At 39.1% G+C, this 27,730-nt stretch overlaps 1 protein-coding gene across 3 annotated transcripts in view; it reads right to left on the reverse strand.

The window, feature by feature from the left end:
- SLIT3 (slit guidance ligand 3) overlaps positions 1-27,730 on the reverse strand; it is a 519,652-nt gene that overhangs the window by 105,015 nt on the left and 386,907 nt on the right. For all 3 annotated transcript variants that reach the window (XM_054216868.1, XM_054216870.1, XM_054216869.1), the window contains 4 exons: positions 17,593-17,743; positions 16,316-16,390; positions 7,103-7,246; positions 3,851-3,994 (listed from right to left, as the gene is read on the reverse strand). In XM_054216868.1, the coding sequence (XP_054072843.1) occupies positions 3,851-3,994; positions 7,103-7,246; positions 16,316-16,390; positions 17,593-17,743 (514 nt within the window). The remainder of the gene's footprint in view (positions 1-3,850; positions 3,995-7,102; positions 7,247-16,315; positions 16,391-17,592; positions 17,744-27,730) is intronic.

The following is a 27,730-nucleotide window of genomic DNA, read 5'->3' on the forward strand; positions in this document are numbered from 1 at the left end:
AGGTGTGGTAACAAGAAAACAAACCCAAACCAATTCCTAAATTATATAGGTTCTAGGCCAACCTCGCATACCCACAATGATTTACAGCTGCTCTCTGCATTGTAAAAAAGCCCACTTCAATCACTGCGCTAGCCTGGAGCTCTGGGCGTGTAGGTCTAGCACAGACTATTGTACATTGTGTAGAGGGAGAAATGGGGGGGGACAAAACTATGTTCAATAATAAAAATACTCAACCTACTTCATGCTGACTAGGGTTCAAAGGCAAGGCTACCTTGCTGTACAAAGGTGAAAAACCAAACAGGTTACATAGGAGCTTTCAGACAGAATGTGCAGAAAAGCACTGAAAGCATTACTCTAATTCTAGTTACTTTCCTTCTGATTTGTTTTCCATTTTCTTTAATCCATAATGGGACCACATGCAGGATGCCTTGTATATTTTCCATACTGACATACTTTGGCATGAACAGAGTGTTTAAACCAAATGTTTAAACCTCCAACGCTAAGTGAACCAATACTTCAAAGGCCATTTGTTCCACCGATGGAAGAGAGTGAGATCATATTCACAGAACAACTTCCGTGACACAAATCCTTAGAATTAAATAATCCACAATTGGAAACAAACAGCAGGTGTATATAATCAGGTTTCTGGAAAACCAGCAGCTCAGAATGTAAAGAACATCTTCCACATCTAGAGACCATCTTACCGGGACATATGAAAAAATTTCAGAAACATTCAAACGTTCAATCTACAAAATGCTCCCATCAAAATAGTAATTATCCCTTTCTACAGAGGAGAGGTTGCTTTGACTTAATGTGTTACTGCTCAATAGCTGAGCAGCACTAACTACCTGCAAACCCTCATTTTCTTCTTGGCAAACGCAGGTTTACATAAGACCTAAAATTTATTAAATCCTTAGATTAGAATTTGGATGATGCTTTTCTTAGCAACTAAGAAAGAAATTAGTTGTTACACATAAAATTAATGAACAAACAGATCTACTGTTTTGAAATTCAAATATTTCTGGGTAAAAAAGGATAAATTTATCTTGTCACACATTACACGTGTCCTCCTGCCACTTTAGCAACACCTAAATTTTGTCCTTTGTCCAACTGCGGAGCAGTGATTTTTTGCTTTAATGTAGTATGAAGTTCACACACATCCCCACATACTTGGTCTTTCCACGGCAAGACTGTGATGCAACTTTTGGAAAAAAAAGTAAGATCAAGGCTCTCTATAAAATGTCACGTGGGACAAGAGATTCCCTGCTTCACTTAAAAAGCAATTGGAAGTCTGGAAAGGCTGATTATTTGCAAAAGCTTTATTTTGGAATCTGGCTAGTCAAGTGGAGTTCTCAAATCACAAGCAGTAATGTTGGGCAGACAAATTCTTATAAAAATTCATAATTAGTAATCAGAGTTCCTACGCATAAGATAGAGATTTAACCACTCAGAAACAAAGCAATCAAGCTTTTAGCAAAGATGTTGTACTAACATTAAATTCAAAAGTGTTTACTCAAGGACATAGACATATTTTTAAAATCAAGGGGGAACAGAAGTCTCGAGGAATGAAATATGCATGTTCTACTGCAAGTGTCTTTTAAAAATTGCAAAGAAGCCACAGAATATGAACTATTTAAATGGATTCTAGTGACCTGTTAGAAAAACATGCTGAAGTGCATCTGGATATTGTTGAAATTAGGTTGAAAATATATCCTGGAATTCAGGTCAAGTTTATACTAGAATAGTTGCATGTCATTCTGATGAACCAGTTATCATTCTGGCATTAGTTCCATGCAGCTATTGTAATAATAATTCACGGAAAATCAGTTCTGCTTGAAAATACGCCCACTTGACTGTGTAAGGACTGAAAGAACTCTCTGTATGCAGAAGTGCAAGCACACCTCAAATTAGGATGCTACAGTACCTACTTTGACTAGTTACAAATAAAAAATTGCTATTTTTTTACCAATAACTTACAAAATAGATGTTCTTCCTCTATTGAAAACCATTAGTCAGGGCTTTAGTTTCAGAGCTGTCCGTGTTTTGATAATATCAATGAGGCTGACTCACAAAGAGTAATAACAAAAGGAGCAATATTTTTTTAGTGCTGTAAATACGCCAAGATAAAAATGGAAATGTTAAACTTCGTATGAATTTCTGGCTCACATTAATAGATGCAAAAATAGGTCATTACAATACATGATTAACTCACAAAGCGTGGGTTGAACAGGAAAAGCAGTCATACTATCTATCTTCAGTAGTGTCGTCATCTAATTAATCCACCTGCAGTGGAGTACCGCTAGGAAGTGAACACATCTGAATTTTGCATTTATACGTGAAATATCACCATGGCCTTAAACCAATGCCTAAAGAAGTGAAAAGCACACCTTCTCCTGTCTATATATCAAGCACAGAGTGAAAATGTGTGAAAACCCAAACTTTTTCATCAAGACACAGCTAGGAACATGCCACAACCAACACAATTGTAAGTCAGTGCCGAAGCAACGCGTTCTAATTAGCAGCAGCTTCACTTGCTGCTGCTGCTAGAAATTGTAATAATCTTTATCCACCGCTGAAAAAAGAAGAAAATGGGCTATCTTCTAACAAAACATGACAAAGACCCCCCTATGCAAACAAGGTGGGGACTTTATAGCCTGATTCAGAGTCACGGTTACTAAGGGATCCACGGAAGGAAGCGCGGAGACAACTGCGCGAGAAGCTGGCAGGCGTCGCTTGCAGCACAGTGAGAACAAGCTTTCAGCAAGTACCACTTGCTTTGACCAGTGACTTGAAAACAGTCAATAAAAATAATCTAGTTGTGTTTCTCTCTTTGTCCATCAAATTCAAGGAGGCTTTTGGGACTACAGAAAGTAAATGGAAGGAAAGCCTGGGTTCTTTATGCTGCATGGAGCTAATGCCAAAATGGTAACTGCTTTGCTGGCAAAAACTTGTAACAACAAAATGAAAGCGTGAGCAACAAAACGGCTCAGATTCAACGCTTCTTTCTTCCCCCAGACATGATGGAGAATGCTTTCCAAACCTGAAATGCAATAGCACCAATAGTTTATTTTGACTGGACAATTAGGATGTGTTTTCAGGGCAGTGTGAAGGGAATTAAGCAGACAAAGACCATTAACAGCAACATCAGGGCCCTCATTCACCGCTGGAAACAAAGAGCAGACTTTCTTTCCATATTTATCAGTCTGTACTTTATTAAAATGGACACGCTCCAAAAAGCACATAAATATATTTAAGAAGCAAGGGAAATACTTCAAAGAAGGACTGAGAAATATAAAAGAATTAGCAGAAAAACTTAGGTTGGGATTTTCAAATTCACGTTCAGTAGGACTTGAGTGTTTCATCCTCTTAGGCCCTTATGAAAAATCTAAGAATTAGCTAGTAGATTTCTTCTGATACTTAACTAATTTAACTGAAATCCAAGAAGGCTGTTCTTACAAAATAAGACCCTACTGAAACTAAAGCAGCTTCAGGGAGCTAAAGTGCATGATAAACTGTGCACTTCTGAATCTGCAGAGATTGTTTCACATGAACTTCTACTGTGCGTTGCACTAGGCTATGACACGGCAAAACATAGTCACCCTGCCCAAGGCTGGCAACCTCTAAGTTTTTTCAGCTGCTCCAGCTGAAGCAATTCAAATGTTTTTCTAAATCACACCTTGAATTCTCCAAACCTGTGATTTCAGTAGGATGGGCTCTTCTTTCCCTAAATGATGTTTTCTATAAATGAACAATGAGTAGTTCGATTCTGAAACTCAAAAGTTGTCTTCTTAAAAGGAAAGCATGAAATAAAAGCAACATGACACGTTTGTACCATAAAAAGATAACTTACATTGTAGACAAAGAGACCAATGTGTTGAAGGCTCCAGGGGTGATAGTGCTGATATGATTGTCATACAGAGAAAGAAGCCTCACTGAGCTCAGTCCAGCAAAGGTGTCATTGTTTATACAGCTGATAGAGTTGCTCCTCAGCATCCTGCAAAGATTAAACCAGGGAATTAGGAACTACTGGGGTATAATTTCAGGACAGGAGGTCCTTTATTTAGGGCATCAACAAATGCTTTGGCAACCACTGTGCTCTATTTTTATTGATTGCTGAAGTACAATACAGCTATAAGAAGACTAGATTCATGTAAACATTGTCTCATGAATTTAAAATGCATTTATTCCACACAACATTAGAGGCTGATGGGAGCTCCGCATTTGAAAGTAGTATGCAACTGAAATTATGACTAGTTGCAAACTTGAAATAAAAACTAAAGTCATCATTTAATAAATATCTGAGAGTAAGTAAAGATCCATTTCAAAGATCAATTGAGAAAGACTGCCAGAAACGTGTGACAATAGCAATACTAGCTGCATTACTTCCACTCCTATCATGGATGTTTTCTGTAATCCACACCGCAAAAGTATGGAAGGAAACAGCATCCTGAGCAGATAGCTTCGGAAAGATTTCCAGACCCAACACAAGCTCTGAAATGTCATTATAATCATTAATTGACAAGACGGAAAGCAGTGAGCATCCTATAAAACAGTCTTTGCTCAGTGCTTGTACCAGATGAATCAGTGCTGTGTTTTGGAAGATACATCTCTCTGAGTTGTTATGGTAACAATGAACTCGACGATAAAGCCCAATTAATCTGAAAAGACTCCTGTATCTTGTTTCACTCCATAGCAAAAAAGGCTCACATGTATTTGTTATACTGCATGCCAATCAACATCTGGGTCTGTAAACATCACTACACAGTTGTGATATTCCTACTTAGGTGAAAAATTATTCAGTAATTAAAGCATCCTACTGGAAATCCACAAAATATATGCAGCTCATGCTGCTGTTCCAGTGAATTCATCCTCCAAATTAAGGAGGGTTAATTGCTTGATATCAAATTCATGCAGTGAACAATAAGAATTCGGACTCCCTTAGAAGTCTGGATTTAAATCTGATTGGTACCTGCCAGTGGGGCATTTAGATGCTTCATCAACAGATACGTGAAAAACACCAAAGAGACAATAGATATGGCTGGGAAGAAATTTACAATGTAATCACAAACACTCAGTGTTTAAGACCTGAACATTTTGCATTACTGTTCTCTACCTATGGTTACTGTCACAGGTACTACGGGCTCAATAGTTTTGGTACTGCAACTGGGATGAAACTGTGTCAGAAAAGAGTCACAGGGCCCAGGGACACACACTTTACATGTGGAGCACTCAGCTGCTGGAAAGACAGGTTAAGACCACAAGCTCTAAAATGAACGGGGTAGTAAATAAGAGAAGTAAGGCCCTTAGTGGCTCAGCAGCAGTAGGAAACATTTTCTCAATTCCACATGTAAAGTACCAGGCAGTAGTACTGCAAGATGCAATGACCAAATTTGATTGCCAATATATCTTGCACAGCGATTTATTACATCTCTTTTAAAAACTGGACTATGAACCTGTCCAATGTGGCCTCTTTGTAAAAGATCCCAATAACAATGCTCAAAGAAAGTCAATTAATGGATAGAAATAGATGTCCATCAAGCCAAAACCTTTGGTTTCGTATCATGGTTCACCATGCACTGTGTGCCCTTCCTGAAGGAAAATTATACTTACAGATCCTCATATCATGCTGTGTATATTTAGACTGCTTTATCAGCTAGGGGGAAATGTAGGTCAGGTCAGCAGGATAGCTTGAATGTTAAGCATCTTTTTATTAAAAAATGCTGAATTTTGTTTAGGAGCACTGCCACAGGCTGGTTTACAGTATAAAAGTTAATTTAGTATCTACGGACAGTATTTTCAAATCCCTTAGTAAAGTGCACACAAAGAACAGATGCTGTAACCACAGAAAAAAAAATGTTAAAGGAACAGCAAAAGAAAAGTTCCTTCTTCACCATTACACGCCAAAGTCTTGAAAGTGAAACCTGGATTTCTTTTTACATTTGAGTAATGACTGAAATAACTGTGCAATGATACTTTGCAGCATAAGAAGTATTTGCTGCTAATGAATAAATTGCAGATTTTAAATTGCATTTTGATTCCTAGAGTCTATTTACTGACAGCATCCAGCTTGTCAAGTGCTTTCTTTCTACAGCAGGGAAGACTATGCAAGAGAGGTATTTTTCAGGTACAGATCACAGGTGTCATCTGGCATGAGGCTTTGCTGTCACCAGAAGCCTAGCCCCTGACTGCTTCTCAGGATGATGGATAGGGTGGATTAAACACCATCTTGAAACCTTGTCTGTGATCCTCCTTCCAATATAACTTTTAAAATGAAAATAAATTAGTGTTAGGTCATAATATGTGAGTTTATGCATAAGTGTTGGTTTTCAGAAATAAATTACAAAGGTTGTCTGAGCACAAAAGTAATACCAAACTGATTTCTTATGCATTTGAGGTCATGTCTCCTTTACACTCTCCCAACCACAATCACGTTAATAGTATACCCATACATAATTTCTATGGTACCTGGTGTGGGCTAGAAAGAACATGCTGTGGCTAGTCCAAAGCCATGCCTGTGGGCTACTACATCTGGTGCAGAGTGAGTGGCCAGCTACCTTCTGTCAGCAGGACCTCTAACAGCTTGGTTATGCTTGCCCTTAAGTTGCTTAGCTATACCTGTTTTGGTAGCAGCAACAGCTTAAGTCTTTCTTCTCTCCCTACCTATTGATTTCCTATACTTTGTAGGATATTAAAAATCTTTTATGCTCCCAGACTACTCAGAAGTTTGGTTTAAGCAGACCAACAATTCCAATTTGGGTGGAGGCGGAGTGGGAGGATGGGCTAATAGACAGCAAACATGTTCCTGCATGCCTTGTTTCCATAGGAAATAACAAAAGTATTAAAAAAGCCCAAATTTGACCCACGACAGGTTCACCATCACGTTACTCCTGAAATTCTTGAAAATCTGTTTTTTTCACAGAAACAGCCGGTAAATCTCAAAACTACCCAGGACTAGAAGTACGTAGAAGATTTCATGACAGTGATAGAAGACCCTGCCTTAGAGCTTGTTGTCTAGTAACAGAGATTTTAGCAGGCATTGCTTAACTTGAGCACTCCCACTCAACTTATAGAGGAACAGAGAAAGCCAGGTCTTTACACTTACAATGTCTTCAGCCCTGTGAGGCCCCTAAACATTCGTCCGTGCACTGATTCCAGTTGATTCTCTGTCAGAATCAGTTCCTGCACTCCTGAAGCTCCATCAAACGTGCCTTCTCGGATCTCCTTGATCTTATTGTTGCTTAGATTTCTGGAAGGACACAACCAGTCACAATTAGAAAATTATTAGTGCTTTATTCCAAACATATGTCATCAGACTGGAAGGAGGAGGAGAGGAAGAATATGTGCCTTTTAGTGGTTATCTGGAGAAGACATTAATTCAGCAAGGAGAGCGTACAGAAGTTCAGAAGTACACCTACTGTACTTACAAATAGCACCCCCTCACTCATCAAAACCACAATTATATCAGATATATTAAAAGTACTTAAATTACTGGAAATACCAGCTCTTACACTTCATGTCGTTCTTGCTTATAAGGGTCTCAGGGATACAATAACTGGGGGTTTCTAACATCTGATTTATGTCCATGAAGTTATGGACATGCTTGGGACTGAGTGGTCATCTGGCAAGAATCAGTTAATGTTACTACCATTGAAATAGGTACGACACACTGAAATACAGACCACTGTTATTTAGTGTACCAGGACCTTTCCTCTTTTTAAACTCAACACTGGAGTAACGTATAAAACTGTACGACTGCATGTATCTGATACAAATTTTAATATGTGCACTCATGAACGCCCAGGCACTTAAAATTAAGACCACCACTCAAAACGAAAGGAGTATCACTTAACGCTCATTCACAGCTACTGCAATATACAGCATTATTTCCTAAATATCTACTGTCTATACAGTCTCAAGATGTTTGCTTATAGATCAACATGGGAAAACTTCAGTCTACCAAGTCAAATGAAGTTATGATGAAATGCAAAATTAATCTTTTGAACATTTCATATTTGTGAAAAACCTCTGAATAGAAGACTGGAAACAGAAAATAGAAATAGAATAACTCTGAATGATAAAATGCCGTTAGAGATGCACAAAAATAAATGACATTTAATTTAAAACATTTATATAAAAGGCCTTAAGCACATTAAAACCTTGGGTCTCAGTCCTTCAAGCATCTCCTATGATGCCCTGTATAGATTATGATGAATAATCCCATTTGTTCATGTTTATGACAGGAAACACTATTCTTTGTTTTACTGCCTACAGCAAAAAAGAGAAAGTAAAAGATATGCTCTTGCTCCCAAGAAGATGCCAAATTCCAACACTATTACTCATACTGAATAGCACTTTATTCCAGAAATGATCCCAGTACACAAGCAGCGTGAGTAATAGTTTCAAAATCCAATTCCAGGTGATATAAAACAAATGACAAGGTATCAGATTAACACCTGGGCTACTCTGCTCAGAAGAACAGGCAATCTTGTTGGGATAAAAGTTGACAGAAGACATGACAACAGGACAGCTTGGCCTCAGATAGAAATAATGTGGGTCTTGCTCTTTGTAGAAGTCATCACTTAATAAAAAAAAAAGGTTGAATCTTGGAGATGTGTTTCATGTGGGAAACTTGAGTACACTGGTTTATGTCTGCTGAACAACTGTCAGATAGCGGGCCCTACAGCATGTGGCCCATCACCTCTTGTGCATTCTGTGATCAGGAAGAATAGGAGTATGCCAGCAATCAGCCAAAAATAACATAAAACCATACAGAAATACTTACATACAGATTTTGCTTTCCAGAAGTGTAGTACTTTGTGCTAATGCTCACATGAAGAGTTTATGTTCAGTGTCAAAGCAAGTCAAGGAAGGATATTCTGACATATGCATTTAATTCTGAGGCTCAGCTATTTCTCTGGTGGAAATGTTTATAGCTCAGCATCTCTTTTGAATGCTGGCATAAATAAATGCTCCCAACGATCCCTTTCCTGGTAAAGATCATGCCATGATGCACATTTGCAGAAAAATAAACGAATAAATAAGTAAATGTTTGTGGTGGGAAGGGAGAATGAATTACTATAATACATAAAACTTCGACTTTCAATTCACAGATTGCAATCTGACCTATACTTGAAGTTACAAAGTTTTATCAGTTTTTACCATCAAAAATGTAGTTAGTCGCATATATTAAAACATGGATGCAATTTTAAGAGAAGATTAGATACTCAAGGCAAAAAAGAGCAAATATTGGAGAAAAAGGCTGGCCATAATTTGCAAAGGAATTGGCACCTTTATGCAATCCAAACCATCTGAATTGTAATTGCTGCCAAAGAACTTCTGTAAATAGGGAACTTGAGTTAATGCCTGATCATTTCAACAACACAAAAATTATCCAAAAATATGCTAGCAGTTTCAGAAGAAGCCAATTATATATATCTTTCCCATGCAAAAGGTTTGAAAAACCAAGATCAAATGCTATGGTGAAATCAAAGTTGCAAGGCAGAGAAAAGACAAGCCTGACAATAATAAATAGGTGAAGACGACACTGCCCTGCAATCCCACTTGGAGTACTGTCAAAGCAGATGTTCTGCCAATCTGTATTTCTTTATTTATTTTCCTGAATTAAAGCTTTCCATATTAGAATGTAACAAAAAAATGGTAGATGGCAGCACCCATTTACTAAAAAAATAATAAATATGTATCCTCCTTAAACTCTGACCTAGAATAATATACTTGAGAAATGACATACTTCTCAGTCTAGAATTACCAAGCAAAAAAAAAAAAAAAAAAAATCAGCTGATACAAATCTTGAAAAATGAAAGCAGTGAAACTTTTGCCTGCTCTGCAACTCAAACAGCTCTACTTCATCCTTCCCAGCACTAAAAGAACCATTCACATATGATCATAGCACCTGACAAGGAATTATTTTTTTAATCAGGAAAAAAACTTCCATCAGGCTTTACAGCAAACTCCCATTACAGGAAAACCCCATCATCTTGCAATGCTAAACTTCTCTAAGGAATTCTTCTTGAAATACTGGAAGACAGTGTCTTGAGTATTTCCCAAGATACCTATGCCCTTTGGCAGGACCCAAATGGGAACCTACAGTCAACCTGGTCACTCAAGAAAGGTTATTGTTTCCAGAAGGACTCCCTGATTTACCCTGGAGATAATGTTTAATCTTATTTCTGGACTTTTATTTTGGGCAAGAGATCAAAAGAAATTTTCAGAAAGCTTGGGTTTACTTTATGTGGGGCTATGAATAAGAAATTAACAGATTAAGAAGCTATCACGGTGACATTGTTGACACGGCTCACTTTTCAGTCCGATTTTACTTTTTGGCTAAAGTTTATAATAATATTATTTCTGTCGATTAAAACTTCAACACAAAACAAGCTGGATTCTATTCGGACTTAACAGACACATTTATCCTGCTGTACCTTGCTGGGGCAATTTCAACATTGCAGCACGCTGTTCGTGGCTGCGTTACCGACACACCTTCCCACCAGAGCAACCACCAGAGCACAGTCCAACAGCAAAGGCTCTGCTGGGTCTCACCTTCAACCTTCCAGTGTTATCGTACCAACAGCCTCCTCTGAGTGGGGGTTTCCCGAGAATATTTCTGCCGGTTGGTGACGTGTTTGGAATTTTTAAGTATACGTTAGGAGAAAAACCCCAATGCTGTTGCATTCTTCCGGAGGATGCTGAGAACGTTTTACAGCTTTTACCAACAGTCTGGCTGGCTTTTATAGAGCGAGTTGTTCTCAGAAGCAGGATGGCACTGAAAGTCTTAAGTACTACAAGCAGACAGTGAAGTACACCCAGTAACACTCCTATATCCACTCAGCAGAGCAGACTGATGGCCTCACTGGAAAAAAAGGGAGGCACGTGATGAGCCCAAATGCCATGTACCACAACACTCTCTGCACTGTCATTTCCAGAAAACAAAGTGCTTTTCTGTGTGACAAGTGATAGATGACCGCGTCCTCAATTGCCATAGGGGAAAGAACAGCAGGTAACAGCTCTTTCTAAGGACAAAAACTACTTTTACATCCTCAAGAAACCTGAGATTCTGTTTTTGAAACTGACTTTTAGTCTGCAGACTTTATCATGATTCAATTTTATTTTGCATGTAAAATGTCTTAAATCCTGGGCTGACATTCCATACAACTCAATATAGGAGAAATATTTACAGTCAAATTAAGCCTCCAAAGGCAATTAGGTACTAGAGGTGGGCTTGGCAGTACTAGCTATTGCCAAGACAGCCTGACACTTCCTATTATAAGACTGTATTTTATATTCAATTTGTAACTTTGTCAAGATTTAACAGAATGAACTGTTAGATTTCCCTTTAAGGTTTTTAGTTAAATATTTTTTATTGTTCTTGTTCTCCGAGAAAGGAGGTCAGTCCTTTTTCTCCCCAGCAGTGCATGAAGTGTGGCGGTTCACCTTTTTATTTTGAATGTGAGCTCATTGCCAATTTTTTCACTACAGAAACAGCTGCCGGGACCTCAGTGGGAATGTCCAGTTCCCCACTGATTTCCCATAGGCACCAAGGAGTAGGCAGGCTCCGGAGCTGCCATCGAGGAGCTGCGTCCTTTCCCTATGGGTCAGCATCCCATTTCAGCAAGCAAGTCTATCTCCATGCTCCCACTCAGTTAGGTACCATGGGGGTTTTGGAGCTTGAACCTGCCTGCCATGGCCAGAAGATCCCTCCAGGCTCCCACTGCCGAGGGATTCCCCAAGCACTGGAGGGTTTTTTCACTGATTAACAACTTGAGGTAGAGTCCCAGGGAGTTGTGGGGTCCTCAGTGTTTGCTTCATGATGAATTTGGCAGCTGCTGCAAGCAAAGAACTGTTTCCTTCCACAAAAGTCAAAACCTTACCTCTGTGAATGGCAGTGTTGGCCCTCACCCCTACCTGATGTGAGATCTTCCCATGTTGGTTGAGAAGATCTCCCCCTGGTAACATACTCTGTGAAAGGCAGAAGCTTCCAGCTCCCAGGGCTGGAGGGCAGCAGGGTCCTGGAGCCTTTCTCGCTCTCAGCGATAGGATACCACCAAAAACCATGTCATGGAGCTGCTCCCACTCTTATGGAGCTCAGAAAGCACCCTTGTATTTCTCCTGCATTTTAAGCTGATTGAATCTGCTTTTTTCTAACCACCCTGCAAAATACTAGCAACCGGTTCTTGGAGCCCGGAAGTCACTGTAAGGTGACTTTAGCTTCCAAAGAAAAGTCATCCCTTTACATTTGCAAGATCAGATGAGGTAATATGGTAAGAACACAATGAAAGTAACACAGAGTTCAGGGCATTTTGCGAAACCCACTGGAGAACACAGTGAATTACTTCTGGACTGGGTTAGATCTGTCTACAGGAATCTACATCAACCTTTTTATTCTACTGTAAAAAGCATTAAACATAAAGATGGATTAAAATTTAGGTTATGAAAATAGCATTATGTATATGGGGTTTTGCAGCTAATTACTGAATTTGATTTTTTTTTTTTTTAAAAGGCATATGCAGACATGTTCACCTTTTAAAAACCAGCAGGGTAATGTTAGCAATTTAATTCCTAAATAAAATGTGGCATAACTTTGCATTATGGATCTGTGACCTTTAAATTTCTGTATCAAGAATTCACTTTTGTTTTGCACTAAAACGTATTCAATCCTGGGCTGACGCATCATACAATAAGATTCAGCTTAGGAGGAATATTTACAGACAAATTACTCTCCAAAAGTTAATTATATGTTAGAGGTGGGGTTGGCAGTACCATCTATTGCAAAGGTGATCTGACACTTCCCATTTATTTTTTTAATGTTTACTTTATAACATGGGCATGATTTAAAATAATGAACTGTCAGATGTCCTTTTCATGTTTAGAGGTAGATTCTTTTTTTTTTTTTTTTTTAAAAATAAAAGAAGTTCACCTATTCCAGGAAATAAAGCTAACCAAAATACCATTTTTCTCGTATCTCAAAAGTCTGACAATGCTGCCCAAAGCACTCAAATTCTGATTTCAGGTTTGCTAATTGGTAACTACCATGTAAGGTGCTTTATTCAAAGGATACATCTTTCCCTGGGAAAAATCTGGTAGGATTTGGCTGAATTCTTAAACAAAGAGATTTAAAATGCCTGCGACAATCCAAGGAGACTGGCAAGACATATTTTTTTGGAAAAATCTGTATTTTAGCAGCTAATTTTCCAGAGATTTTTTCACTTCATATTCTACTTCAGATGACATCTTCCAAGGTTTCTCAAGACGGTGCAGGACGCTGAGCTACAGACTGTACAAAGTTTGGGACTGGGCACATTTCTCTATCCAAATATCTACTCTGCCAATCCCAGGCAGTGTTAAGAAGTAACGTCCTTGGCTGGGTAGAGAGAGGGCCCCAGAGAGATCTGCGAAGGCTCTAAAAACCAGCTCAAGACAATGCAGTGGAGTAACTGTGCGTGAGGGCTGGGAGTGGAGCCTGAGTGAGAAGAGTAGGAGTTTTGTCAGTGACTAGAGAGAGGTAGAGAGAAAAGGGACAAGACACTGGCCTTACGCTGAGGCAAAACACGGTGAGAACAGAAACCACGCTGAATCAGGGGATGAGGAACCCAGCAAGGGATTGGGACAAGAGTCCAACTGAAAATTATTATGTGAATATGTAATTAAAGACTATTCTCACATATACACACTGGAGCAACCCTGATATGTCAATGCCACACCTGTGAGTACTTCCCTTTGGAATCTTACTAGAAAACGCAGGAGACACTGATATGCCACAACACACATACAGACATGGACAACTGATGGAGCCTGAGCGCCAAAAGAACAAATGTGAGCGTACACCCAGAATGCAAGTAAAACCTGAATCCTTCTTAAGGTCCAATTTACAGACCACCTCAGAGCATTTATGTTATAAACCAAAGCTACGCTTAAGCATAATGTAAGATGAGGAGGCACCAAGATGAAACACCCATCAAGAGGAACAAAGAGCTAATTCCTTTCTCTCTGGAATTATGCTGGAGCTTTACTAGCCACAGTGGAACTTTCTTTGCAAATTTCCTTGACGTGGATCTGTCACTAGCCTTAAACTGAAGTAAAGGACAATCCAAGGGCAATCATTCAAATACCCATTAATATATTCAGCTTCCAGATATTCAGATTCATTTCAGGAGGAAGAGAATTACAAAGATTAAATAAAGAGAAAAAGAAAAAAAAAGCTGATCTAGGCTGATGGTCTGCCACTGCAAAGCTCTAAATTGTTTTCCGAAGCCTAGGAAGCAATGCCATTTCCAGACAGATTCCTCCACATGCTGTTTTCCTTTAACACTTGAACAGACAAGGAATATGAGACAGAATCGATATTGCCAATCAAATAACGGTAAAATTTCTAGTCCCTTCTACACACTGAAAAAATGGGATTTTGATCAGTATTCTTCCTCATTAATTTAATAGCAGCAGTAGGCAGTCAGACTTAATGAAGAGTACATACACCACATTCCTGCCACACACAGAGACCTGCTGCATTAAGACCATTAGCAGTGGCAATCCCTGGTATTTCCCTACATTTCCCTTCTTGCATGATGGAGAGAGGTCTATTATTAGCAGAAGGATACTTCATAAAGGCCAAATAACAACATAGAAGGAAAGGGGTGTTTGTTTGCTTGTTTGTTTTTTCCTGTTAACCCTTCCCCTTCACAAAATGGAACTAGGAGAATTAGAAAAAAGAAGTCTAATCTGTCTTTTTAAGGATCAAGCTACTGAGTAAGGTTGAAATGTTGCTCCGCTTATATGAAAACCCACCCTTTTCAGAAAATCCCTTTATTCAAATTGAGATAGTTCTTGACAACATCAGGTAGAACAAAAGAAATTAGCTTAACTACAGACTACCTAAAGAGCCTCTGCTTGGAAGCTGCTAATAAAAATCCACATGAGAGAGACTTTTTATGAGGTGTAGGGCACAACTTCTTTTTGCCATCCATTTGAACTGCACCTGTACACCTCAGTTCTCATCGCCTACTAAGAACAGAGCAGAAAGATTTTTTGTTTCACAGGAAACACTCTTAAAAAAACTCTCGTTACTGTTTCGTGCTGCATTTATGCATAACAGTACAGCTCTGTCGAGGCATCCCTCCCACCTGAGTGACTGATGGGAACAGGAAGGACAGCACTGTGAGTTGCCTACAGTTAGTTTTAAATAAAATGAAAGAAATTATTCCAGCTATCACAATCCTCCAGTATTCAAAACACAAATCCTGAAGGTTTGGTGAGGACATTTACTATCTACTTACATAGACAACAGGGCACTCCAATGTCAACAACTTTTCTAATTGCACTATAGCTGCAACTTATGGATCATTCATAAAATAGGACGCTAATGTACATGATTAGTTCCCCAAGTCTGATGGCCTGTACTTGCACAAATACAACCCCCACTCCCATGCATCTGAAACTCTTGCAGAAATAAAGCTGTCATAAGAATCCAACTACAGTTGTCTCCAAATCCCCTGAGATCTTACATGGGTTCAAATGGCTAGGAAGCTCCCGATGGCAGAAACCACGCGAAATGAATGCAGAATGCAAAGCCTGGTTGGTTGGTTGGGTTTCCCTAAATTACCTTGACTCTAGCAATAAAATCTTACTAAAAGCAAACAGTTAGATGAGACATTAGCAATGGGGACATAGGGTTAAAACTTTAAATAACTTCATAAAGATCCATTTAGAAGATTATCAGGAGGTAATCTAACAAAACATTCTCTTTCCAAAACACAGCTTTTATTAAATATATACATTGTGCAGTGCCAGGACTCAGGCTGTTAACAGAATTATACAGATATATTTAAATGACTGATCTCTAGCTAATTACTTCTCCTCTGTAAAACAATAATGATCAAAAGAAGCTGCCATCATCTATATCTTACAATATTATTTTTCCTTGACTATTTCGAACAAACACACCAGTTGGAGTCGCACAATGCATTCAAAAGACAAAGCTAAAATGCTGAACTTTGCAGACATCTCTGGTAATAAGCATACATCTGAATAAATTCCAGGACAGAATTCCCTTCAGTCTCCATGAGTCAAAGACTTTAAGAAATATAGCCTAAAGAACACTGAAATGTCAGCCTAGGGATCTTCATCTGCCCCTGTGGTTTAACTGGGCCTGTCCATCTAACAGGCAACTCATTCAGTTTCCTTAAATTCACATTAAAAAAGTGATTTCTGCTACCACAGTACTACACTATAAAAAAAAAGCATCCCTTCCTCCTTCCTTATAATCCAAGGCAGCACGTATTCTAACAAGCAAGTGACTCAAACTTACATTTTTCTGAGGTTAGGCAATTTCTTGAAGAGTCCGAGGGCTTCCAAAACAGAAATATCATTGTCATTCAAACGCCTGATAGAAACAAAAAAGAGACATTTAATACTTCACAGTCACTCTGTGACATACAGGGCTGCCACACAGAGAACTATGACCTTTGTTAAGCAAGACACTATCTGCCATATGTTGCCCAGACTCCTAGAGTGAAAAGAGTTTAGCTTTGAAGGAAAGGGAACATAGAAATGTATCTACAGTAAAAGCTCAGGATGCCTTTAAGAGTGCAATGCCAAAGGACAATGTCAGAATACCGCCTTCTTCCAATGCACAGGATAAGGGATTATTAACCTTAACGCCCTGTTTTCGTGACTAAATTTCTCTCCCACACCCTCCTACAGCAGACATGCAATTGGAGGTGGGGTTTGTGTAAACAGAAGGATCTGATTTCAGCTCCTTTCCCATCGAAGTCTACTGGTCTTCAAAATTAATGCAGAGGCCACTGTCTTGGCAGGCTTGGGATGCAAAATTCTTTGTCTGATTACATGTAACGCCATTTTTCTGTGTAGAGACTTTGCTGTGTTTCTGGATGTCTGTCTCCAATTTTTCTATCTTAACTTCAGATCAACAATTTTTATGGGGGTTTAAATCAATTGCCTTAAGTACAATAAATAGAATACTAACATAGAAAGAGAATTGTGTTTGAATGGGCTACTAATATAACAAAAGGTTCTTCGGTTATTAAGTAATAAACAGGTTTTCTCATAGTCTCTTTAGCAGTATATTATAATTCTGAATTCTGAAGAATCTCTAAAAGCAAATAAATTTCATAAAATCACTTATAGCTTAACAATACATTTTAGTAAGAGCCGTTTCACCCGAGTAGCAGGCACTGCTGAGATGGAACGGGTTCCTGAGCACAGATTTAACTCAGAAGGGTTAATCCATTTCTTAAATAAAAATGACCGGATGCAAAGACGAAGGACTCGGAGGTAGAATGGAAAGGAACCATACTGCCTGGGCCACATAACAGGTCAACACTTCAAGACGACACACACGGGGCAGCTGATGCACAGGGCCATGGCTCCTTTCTCATCCCCACAGTTGGTATGAATGCTAAGGAAGTAAGAGAATTGTGGTGCTTCTTTGAAATAAAATTAACTTCCCCTTTTTCACACAGGGATTAAAGTAGAAGGTGCCTTGGTCTGAGTCATGTTACAGCCTTTAAAAACTAGGAAAACCAACATGCCCCGCTGAGCACATCCTGGAGAGCCAGCACTTACAGATCAGTAGTATATTCAGGAAGGTGACTGGGTAACCGGGTGAGTTTTTGGTTAGAGCAGTCTACAATTGTTCCCTCGCAGCGACACTTCTCAGGACAGACAAGGTCCATGAAACACTTCCCAGTGAATTTACTTCTGTAATCCTCTGACCCTGCAATAAAAGGAGAATATATTCCAGAACACAGTTCCTGATAACTGCAGCAACTGGAGATTTTGTGGAATCTATTCTCAACACCGCCTCCTGTCAGCTCCCGGCTCCTGCACACGATTTTAATACTTGCCAAAGATTTTTGTTCCGCAATTTATCAAATTACTCCCCAGACTAGCCACTGGTTTTTCACCCCTTCCCTTGACAGATTAAGCCCTTGTCTAACCAGCCTACCTGTTAAGGTATTTTTTGAAGCACATCTAATTAGCTGTTGGAGTCTGCTTCAAATAAGCTGCAGCAAAGTCACTTCTTCCCATTTGGAATTTAGTCTCACAACAAGGAAAAGGGACCTCATGAAAGCAGGAGCTATCTTAGTGCATTCAAATGACAAAGGATTTTTAAAGATGTCATTAAAAAGCCCAAAATTTTTAGACGTCAGCTATCGGGAGTTATTTTTGAGAGCAATCTTTTATGAGAGAACCTTGTCAGTTTTCCAACAATGAGATACCTTTATTAACTATGTTAAACAAACAGCAAAGGAAAGTAATAGCAGTTTAAATCATTTTCATTTTAATTAAGGAACGGGTAGACCATACTTAGTGAGAGGCACTCCCTAATGTACCATTATACCATGATTGCCAGACCTCTTTGACTAGGTTTTTGACCCGTTCTAATGAAATGCTTTTGCAATTAGGCTCAGTGAACTAATCTGTCCTTTTCAGATTTGTTTTTTCTCTTTTAATAACAGCAGGTTGGAAACTTGATCTCTGTGTTTCAAGGAACCAGGAGTATTAATAAATGTGTATGTAAGCAAAGTGCTGCCAAGACCCCACCATGCAATACCTGCCCACTCACTTCATATTTCATAATGGAAGCCGCAGAATTGTCTCAGGAACCTTGTGTAATGCCCAGCAAACATAACCACCAAGAAGGATTTTTTAACTTTTCCAGAGTTTTAAAAGTCAATTGCAAGGCTTTCTCAGGAATGACCTGAGCAAGTGAAAACATCAATAAAAACTTCAACCTGAGCTGAAATTTGCTTTTAGAGACTTGATGACATTCATCACCTGCTTCCCCCTCTCAGACTGATAAATACACCACTGCTCTTTTTATGACCACGTACAATTTTCTGTAAGAAAAAAGAAGTCACCTAAACCCACCATGATTTTAATTTATGTTACACATTACCTGCACAGGATGATGCAGTGAAAGCAAGCAATTCTGCGGGCAATCTAACATTTTGATTCCACAGACACGCTTCAGTTTACTTTTGTAATTCCGAGCTAGATTATGAGAAACATCACATACAGCTTTGTACGCTACCACTTCTGTGGTGCTAAATACTTCACAGGTTATCATGCTTATTGTAAATTATACATCTAAAGTGAGACCTAGCTACTGTTTTTTAGTTTGACAGCACAGCACTTAAAATATTAGGGCCACTGGGCATTTTAAAGTATTATAAAAATACTTTCTCCACATTACCATCATTTAACTCATCCTTTCAAAAAAACCCATCTGCTTTCCAGTCCTACAAATTCCAGGCTTGGTAGTCAGGCTAAAATGTCAAGTGATGAGCATACTATGGCTTGATTACAACAACATACAGCTATTCTTTCTTAGATTTATAAGACGGTACATTTGGTTGTTTATGATTCTTTGGAAATAATGCCAAAGATGAACAGTTATCAGAGTTTATTAAAACTGCTACAATACAGTACGCCCTGAAAAACCCACCAAATTTTTTCAGTGATCAGAATGTGTCTTGGAAATCCCCAAATTAACCCTTGAAGAAGCACTTCGAATTTTCATTGTAAAAGCTTTCTTTGTAAGAATAATCACAAATGTTATGAAGTTACACAGTGTAAAAATTTATTAAGTATAGTTTTCAGTCTACTGATGGATACAAGATTCATCTTCTATGGGAAAAAAGAAGCATGTGAAAGTAAGTGGAAAGCTTTATGAAGGAGAAAAAGGAGTATTATAACATTAGAGGTTGAAATAACTTTTTGGTTTTCTTTCAAGCTTTCTGACAAAGTACATAAAGAATATTTACCACATTTTGACTTAGCAGTCTCGCTCTCTTGATGGCATACAACTTTCCACACCGCATCAGCTGTAAGAAGTTGATCTTGCCTGGGCATGAGTCCACTGCCTCCACGCTTGCAACAGGGGAAAGCCCTCACAACTCAGCAGGAGAGGAAGGGAGTAAACATCACCTTCATGCTTTTCTTTCTTTTCCTCTCTCGTTTTTTTCCCTTTTCCTTTTTTTTTTTTTCTAAATGAGTTTAAATAAGAGTTACCCAGGTAAGCGCTGAGTCAAAAGTAATCAATAGCATGTAGATGCTCAGCAAGTACTCAGTCAGTCATCTGTTAGACTGTGAGACAGCAGGAATCACCTGCCAAAGACTAGATACAATTTACTATTTGACCTGAGCCTTGAGATCCCTTGGACAGGTGGCTGCTCTGTGAAGATATTCCCATCTGGGATACTAATGTGAAACTCAGCCATCTGCTTGCAGAACTATTTAAGTGTGTATATCCATTTCTACACACAGGGCTTTATTAGTGTACTTCTGCAAGGCTCTGAGTGAACATGACAGGATTCAGGAAGTAAAATTAACCATCACATACATGTAGTACTTCTTGCACACTATAAAGTCACCTGTGGAAAGCCATGGAAAAGAGATGCAAGACAGGCACAGAAGAAACATTTGGCTTCATCTTACTATTTCAGACAAGACATTTGGTCATTTTATTACACCTGAAAGCATGCGTGCACTGTAGCTGAGAACTCTGTGAAGCTTGGCTGAACATAAAACATAACCTGGGAGATTCTAGTTATTTCCAAAAGTAAAAGGAATTAAGTTTGCTGTAAAATAAGTAGCCAAGGCAACAGCAAGGTCTATGTTTAACTGAGAGCAACTGTGTTTATCTGAATTGCTAGTTACTCTGATAACTTTTTCATTTCAACCTACGTGACGCCACTTTGCAATTCCTCAGTATCATTAAACAAACACACATGCCATTCTACAAAACGGCAGTACTGAGATAAAGAAACACCACATTTCCAAGTGCTCAAAAATTTTAGGTGGCTTTCTAATACCCACATGGAGAAATTAAGCAACAGAGACAAAGACCTTTTTGTACTATTCTTCTTCTTAAGCATTGTTTAGCAAACCTCATTTCAGTTTTTACAACTTAGCTTTGCCCAAAGGAAGTAAAAAGAGTGCTGGATGATCTGTTCTGGAAAAAATCAAGCTGTTTCAACAGGGGCTTAAATACTGACCTGACGTATTCATTCTAGGAAAGATGAATCCAGCTGCCTCATATTTGGCACCAAAAATATCATCACAGAGATCACTTGGCCTAAAACTTGGACAAAAACCCCAGGAATCCTGACAGTCACTTCTTCATGTAACCACTGATCACAATTCTCGTAGGTTTTCAGGAAAAAAATAAGGTACGTTGTTTGTCATAAGTTCACATCGGTAGTATTAATTCTTGTCGGTAATTACAGCTAAAATCTAAGAATCTCAGATGCCCTTCTTCTGATGGCTCAAAACAGATATGTAACAAATGTGCAAGATGAGGTAGTATTTCCATATAAGAAAAATTCTGTATGAGAATCTCTAAGTCCTTTATAAATAGGTGTAATTATCTCTACTTTCCATAATAGGGGAAGTTAGGCAGAAGTATGTTATAGATCTTATCTAAGCTGCCAAAGCTAAAAAGGCAAATTTGGGTATGCTGACTCAGCTTTGTGCTATGTAACTATTAGATAATACTGTTTTCATACAGGCCATGTTACCCATGTCATTTCAAGAGATAAAAGATAATGCTTTGTAGACTCTTCTGAAGTTCTTTTGCCGTATACATTTTCATAATGAAATGCCAACATGTTAAGATCAGGTCCAAAGTTACATTAAGTAGCAGGCATTTTGTTACAGAAACAGAAGCCAAAGCGTACCTCAAGTAGAAGGACTCACTGGACAGCTCAAATAGAGAGACGCAGCTTACGTTATTTATAAAGTAAGAAGACAAAAATGATTTTTCATCTCTGTAGGTACGGCTGGAATCACCCTTGAATCATATTAATCAACAGGATGCCTAACTTCATTGTAGGAGCAATTAAACGGATTAATTACTTAGAAATGGTTATTCTGCATGCAAGCCCTCTGGAAAATCTGTCACAAACATCACTAGGGCTCCCCCCTGCAGTGGCCGGGAGTCTGGTTAAGCAACACTTCACCTTTTTCATTTTTCCTGTGAGAAAAGGGGAATCTCTCACCTTTTGATGCTTCTGAAAACAGCAGAAGTATCCCAGCATGCCATGCGGCAGGGAGTATGCAGCCTTCCATGGTGCTTGACAGAACCATGTTCAATTTGTATTGTTCTACCACATGGTTAGATCAAGCACAAAGGAAAACCCCATGGACAGCCAGAGTCAGAGTTAGGCAGCGCCAAAGAGAGAAGAGCGTTGAGAGGAAGCAGCATGGAGAAGCACAAGCTGAAGGTTCACGGAGAGCTGCTCTCCACTCCACCCATGCAAAAAGGTGCTGGATACAAGAGGTCATCCTTTACGCTACAACTGCAGGAACACCCTGGAGCACAATTGGGGTTAGTGTACAAGAACAGAGCCCAGGCGAATTCAGAGACAGAACTAATATAATAGAAAATACTGCCAAAGGACTGCAAACAGCTCCTTCCAGAAAGGATGTGCATCTTCCACCACATATTGAATGCTCAATCTACCCTGCTCTTTATTAGCTACTTACTCTCTCCTGGTGTCACCTTTCAGTATACATGCCATTTTGGTTTGCTCTATTTATTTAAATGCAATCTTAGACATACCACAGCTCATATTAATAATAGTAGATTCTGAGCTGATGGTCAAGCTCTGGCATTAAATGCTCCCCAAGCTCCCTTTGAGCCTGATTTCAGCTCCCAGTGGCCTTCCATGTTGGTGGCACTTACAGTGACAATCTGTAACTACCACTGCTTTTCTTTTTTATTTTTTTTAATTTTTTTTTCCTTTTCAACTGCACTTTACAGCAAGGCAGTACACGTGCTACTACAGACATATTAAGGGAAACAGGAGTATTTTGTTATTCTGTTTCTTGGCATAAGATTTGTTGGGTTTTGTATATCATTTGCAGACAGCATTCTCTCTCTTTCTGACATCCTGAATTATTTCAAACAACTTTACCTCTTGTAACTTATTCCTGCAACTTTGACATATAAAGTAGGGCATTCAGTTTTGGCTTGACTGCTCCCACTGAAATAAAACTCCCATTGACTTTAATGTCTGCAGAGCTATACCAGTGGAGAGTGCTTTTGAAAGTCACATCTCGAATGTTCTTACAGGCTTCACAAATGAGAGGGGAAGCGTCTGTCCCTCTGCAACCGCTCAGAACATTCTACTGGACTTCAGTGAAGGTCAATGCTTGTGCTTTTCAAAAAAATACAACTTTCCTTAGCAAAGGGTTTGTGTTGCCCAAAGAACAAAGTCAGCATCGAGCAGATTATTCATTGCCTACATGGAGAACAATCAAGTACTTGAGCAGAGATGACAGATAATAGAGCAAGGGGCTCTGCTTCACCATTTTGCTATGAACCAGCATTATTATGCAGGAAGTCAACACACAATTACCTGCGAACTCCAGAAAATAAGTACAGTGTTAATGCAGTCACCTCATACTGGGGATCTGCATACTGCAATGAAAATAAGACAATTTGATTTACTGTTTATCTTTACAATCTCAGAAAGAAACTAAAGCAGCTTTTTAGAGGAACCTAACACAATAAACCTTCAATCCCCACAAGCTGCCAAACTAGCCAGAGTCCTAACTGATACAAAAATTAAATTATTAATTTTCTTTTGTGACTCATGCAACATGGCACAGAGTGGCATTAATTTTCTTCCATGATTCATTCAAAGTATGTGTAACCTGGAATCCACACCTCATTTATTTACAAATTGTATCTATAACTAGCATTCCTGCCAATAATTTTGTATGGCTCTAGCAAAGAAGGATGCAGAGTTCCATATCCTTACTCCTGCACTGGTTTAATAAAACAGCAATTCTGGGCTCTTCAAATAAATTCATCCACATTACTCTGTTAAACAATGAGAAGTAACAGTTCGTATCTTCCAAAGACTTTTATATTATATACTGATTTTCAGTATTAAGCGGAATATCTGTAATAAACTCAGTAATTTCAGTGTCAATGAACTCTTTCAGTCCTACTGGAAACAAATGCAGTCAGAGCCCTGCAAATGTCTTCCTGAGAAATCCCTAGAGAATATTTTGAACAAGTCTCTATTCCTCTGTTGCACTAATTAAACATCGCTTACAATAACTGCCTAAGCTAATCATCAACTACAATGAACAAGAGGTACCAGCACACAAAGAAAAGTCTGCCAAAACATGAATTTATGGCCCCAGAATTCATAAGAGGCAAAATACTCCATAGGCACAATTCTGGCCTTTCTGCTTGTTGCGGACTATTGCAAATAATGTGCAGGAACATAGACACCACCTCCTCTTTTTTTTTTTTTTTTTAAATGGAATAATAAAAAAAAAAAAGGCAAGCACACTAATTTGTAAATTACATTTAAAAAACCCCCAACTTCTGTAAGCCTTTGGATCATTTGGATCATAAGATCATTCTGCATAAATGTTTAAAAAAAAATAATTGAAAAAAGAATGATCATATCTGCAGATATTTGCCAGTTTTCATGAAAACCCCCACCCTTTAGATACACTCTGCTCCCAAGCAGCGTTGTCTGGTTTGCTCTTACTGCTCTTCACCTCTGGTAATCTAAGATCTGTTCGTTTATCAGTCACTGAATCTGCAGATGGCTAAGAATTTGTATATAGGACCCTATTTTTAACTGTCCCATCAAGCTGTAACACCTCAAGGAGACTGCCACAGTCTCCGAAGAGTCAGATAAAAATTTATTGTCCAACAGCAGGCTCAAACGTTCTTGCACTGGTTTTAGCTGACTAGCTCTCTTGATGCCAATGCCTCTCCAATTATTTTCTTTATCCTATTCAAGTGACCATTATACACACAAAAAAGTGCTAACTTTGCATCTCTGGTGTTGTTCAGCTGAATCTCAACACTCGCAATGGCAATGTGAGAGAGGAGAACAAACTTCGTCCCACCTTAGTTTTTGAGGTATCTGAGTTACAAGAGTAATCACTCAGCTTTCTGCCGTAGCTACTGAAGACACCTTCAGAGGACAACTCAGATCTCAAGTGAGGAATCTATGTAGCTCTGTATGCTGCCTATGTGGGGAATCGAGGACAACTGTGTTATTTGGATGCCTAAGTGATCTGGATGTATCTGTGACTCAATATTCATCCTCCCTCTTTTCATTGCCTCGTTACTATAATTGCAAATAAGGATGTTGGCTGGTGACAAAGCAGTTCAGATGTTTAGTTTTTTTGAAGACTACTTCAACTTAAAAATAAAATAAGACACAGACTTAAAATAAACTTTTAAACTGTGACACATCAATTTCCTTTCTTATTAAGAACCATACTCTCTGCCAAGCAGACCCACCTGCTCCCTGTTAAGCTTCTGCTTCCTTTAGTAAAATGGTTTCCATTCTGCCTGATTTTCCCCTGCTGCAGTGCAGGAAACCTTCACCATAGTGTTCATCCTGAGCTAATGAAGGGTTAGAGTAACCCTAATGACACAATATATTAACATAAAGATCTGAATTGCTATCAAAGATTTACAGAAAAGGGAGGGCTATAATCAGTATACAGTACAGCCAAATGACTTTTTCAACAAGAACATTTCTACAGTACAAGGGAATTTAGCTCCATTACTATTAGTCATAGCAGTCGCGTTGTGTTCTCTAACGTCTTCGACTTCAGAAAAATTTCATGCAAACCAAAGGTCAAATATACACAGTTACAGCAGTCAGTGAAGACTCAGGTTCATAATTACGAATTCAGTCTAGGATTTAATCTGCAGGTGATTTGCTGCTGTTAAACAACCTTCCATTCAGACAGAATTATTCTTACACACAACAAACGCTTATCCTCAGCTTCATTATATGCAGAGAGCTTCTGAAGGTACTTTTGCTGAGTTTTTGTGTTTTTCAGGGGGGGAAAAAAAAAACAAACCACACACCATTTAACTGAATAAAAACAAAACAAAACCCACAAAGAAAGCCCCACAGAAAGAAATCTGAATGCAGTTAATTTTCCAGTTGTCCAGATCATAGGCAACGTTTCATATTCCTTTCTCTCAATCCGCTCAAGCAAAAGCCCTGGTGAGCAAAACTGCTGGAGCTTGGCCTCAGACAAGATTTACCCCAAACGTGACCAGGCCTAGAGCATCCTGTGCAGGACCGCCAATCCCCACCACTGTCACCTCCAGCATGGACAAGTGCTGGAGCTTGGTGCCTGCTCAGGCAGGGCTGCCGGAGACCAGCACGCTGAGGGCAGGCATCATCGCGAATCCCCGAGCACGTGTCACTGCAGCACTGTAACAAGGCAGACAGGAGCAGGTGGATATCAATGCTTTTTATCAAACAGACAATGCTAAGGGCAGGAATATGAATACATAGTCTGTAAATGACTATTTGCTTTCTAGATATGGAAGGAATTGGCAAAGTTGTCACCAGAGTGATGGGCAAATTACAGGAACAACTGGAGAGTGTTTCGATCAGATGAATTATGTAAAATCTGGATTAAATTCACTTGCCTTTCATGACTTTTAAACACTGGTTGAGGAGTAGCAATACATTGCACCTTTCATTTCGAGAGCTCAAAGAGCTTAAACAGTGCTTGCATGTCACTAAGAGCAGAGAAGGGGATAACCTAGGGAGCCCAAGGGACAGGAAATGTATGAACAGCCCCAGGGACCGGACAAAAAGCCCTGAGGCGCAGCCTGTGTTCTCCTGACTGGGAATACTCTGTCCATTGACGTTCTATGCTTCTAAGGCTGAAACGCAGAGAAGAGAGAAGGAAATTTCAGGTGATCACATGTAATAGGAACTCTGTTCCAAAGTAGACAGGTAACCCAAGAAAGGTGAATAAGTATGAAGACAAAGACTGGAAAAACACATAAAGATTTAGGAGGAAAACTGCAATTAGCAAGAAAAGGTTTTAACAAATGCCTTTGAAAATTACGAGTGAACAAACAGCAACTACATTACTACCTAATAACAGGACATCACACAAGAGAGATGAGACTAGCCCTAAATATGCATGCTCTGGATCCATACGAATCACGGAGGCTGACTTTGATTTGGGTTGGGTTAACAAGGAGCAGTGTCCAAAAAGGTGAGAATTGTGCTGGCAGATGGTTCGTTGTCCTCCTCCGCCTGTTCCCTGGGCTTTTCATTTGTACAGCACTACGTGGAACTTAAGTAACTAATTAAAGTCAAGTCATACACAATGTATGCCCCAATGCAAGAGGAAGCAGGAAGACAGGTTTACTTCATAGTATTTCAAATAGTAACCTTATTTCTAAGATTCTTATGTCTAAGAATTAGAAGATAAAAAGCTTTTGTGATGTGATGCTCATAGATATACATAGGCTTTGATCATTATCCAAAATGGTTTGTGTTGGTATGGTAGGTGTAACTTTCACCACTTTTGAAATACACTATACTGAAAAATGCAAACGTATCACAGGGCAAAAAAAGATATACGGCTGAATACAAGGGCAGCTCTCTGCAAAAGCTATTTCATACGCAGTGTCACACAGCAACCAAGCATCTGCCAACTCCTGAAGTGACAATAAGCTACCACAGAGACAACACAATCTGCTCATAGATTCATTTCCCTTCCTCCTAAAGCCCAGTGCTGCTTTAGAAAACAAAACTGCCGTGTAGTGAACTTAATCAAATGCTACTGGGCAGAAGATTTTTGTTGTTCTTTCCCCACCGCCCCCTCCCCATTCCTACTAAGAATGGGAGCCTCCAGTGACCTATGGCTGGCAAGTACCATTGGATCCTTAGGT

Source organism: Rissa tridactyla, chromosome 11 (assembly GCF_028500815.1).
Source record: "Rissa tridactyla isolate bRisTri1 chromosome 11, bRisTri1.patW.cur.20221130, whole genome shotgun sequence".
Classification (NCBI taxonomy): Eukaryota; Metazoa; Chordata; class Aves; order Charadriiformes; family Laridae; genus Rissa; species Rissa tridactyla.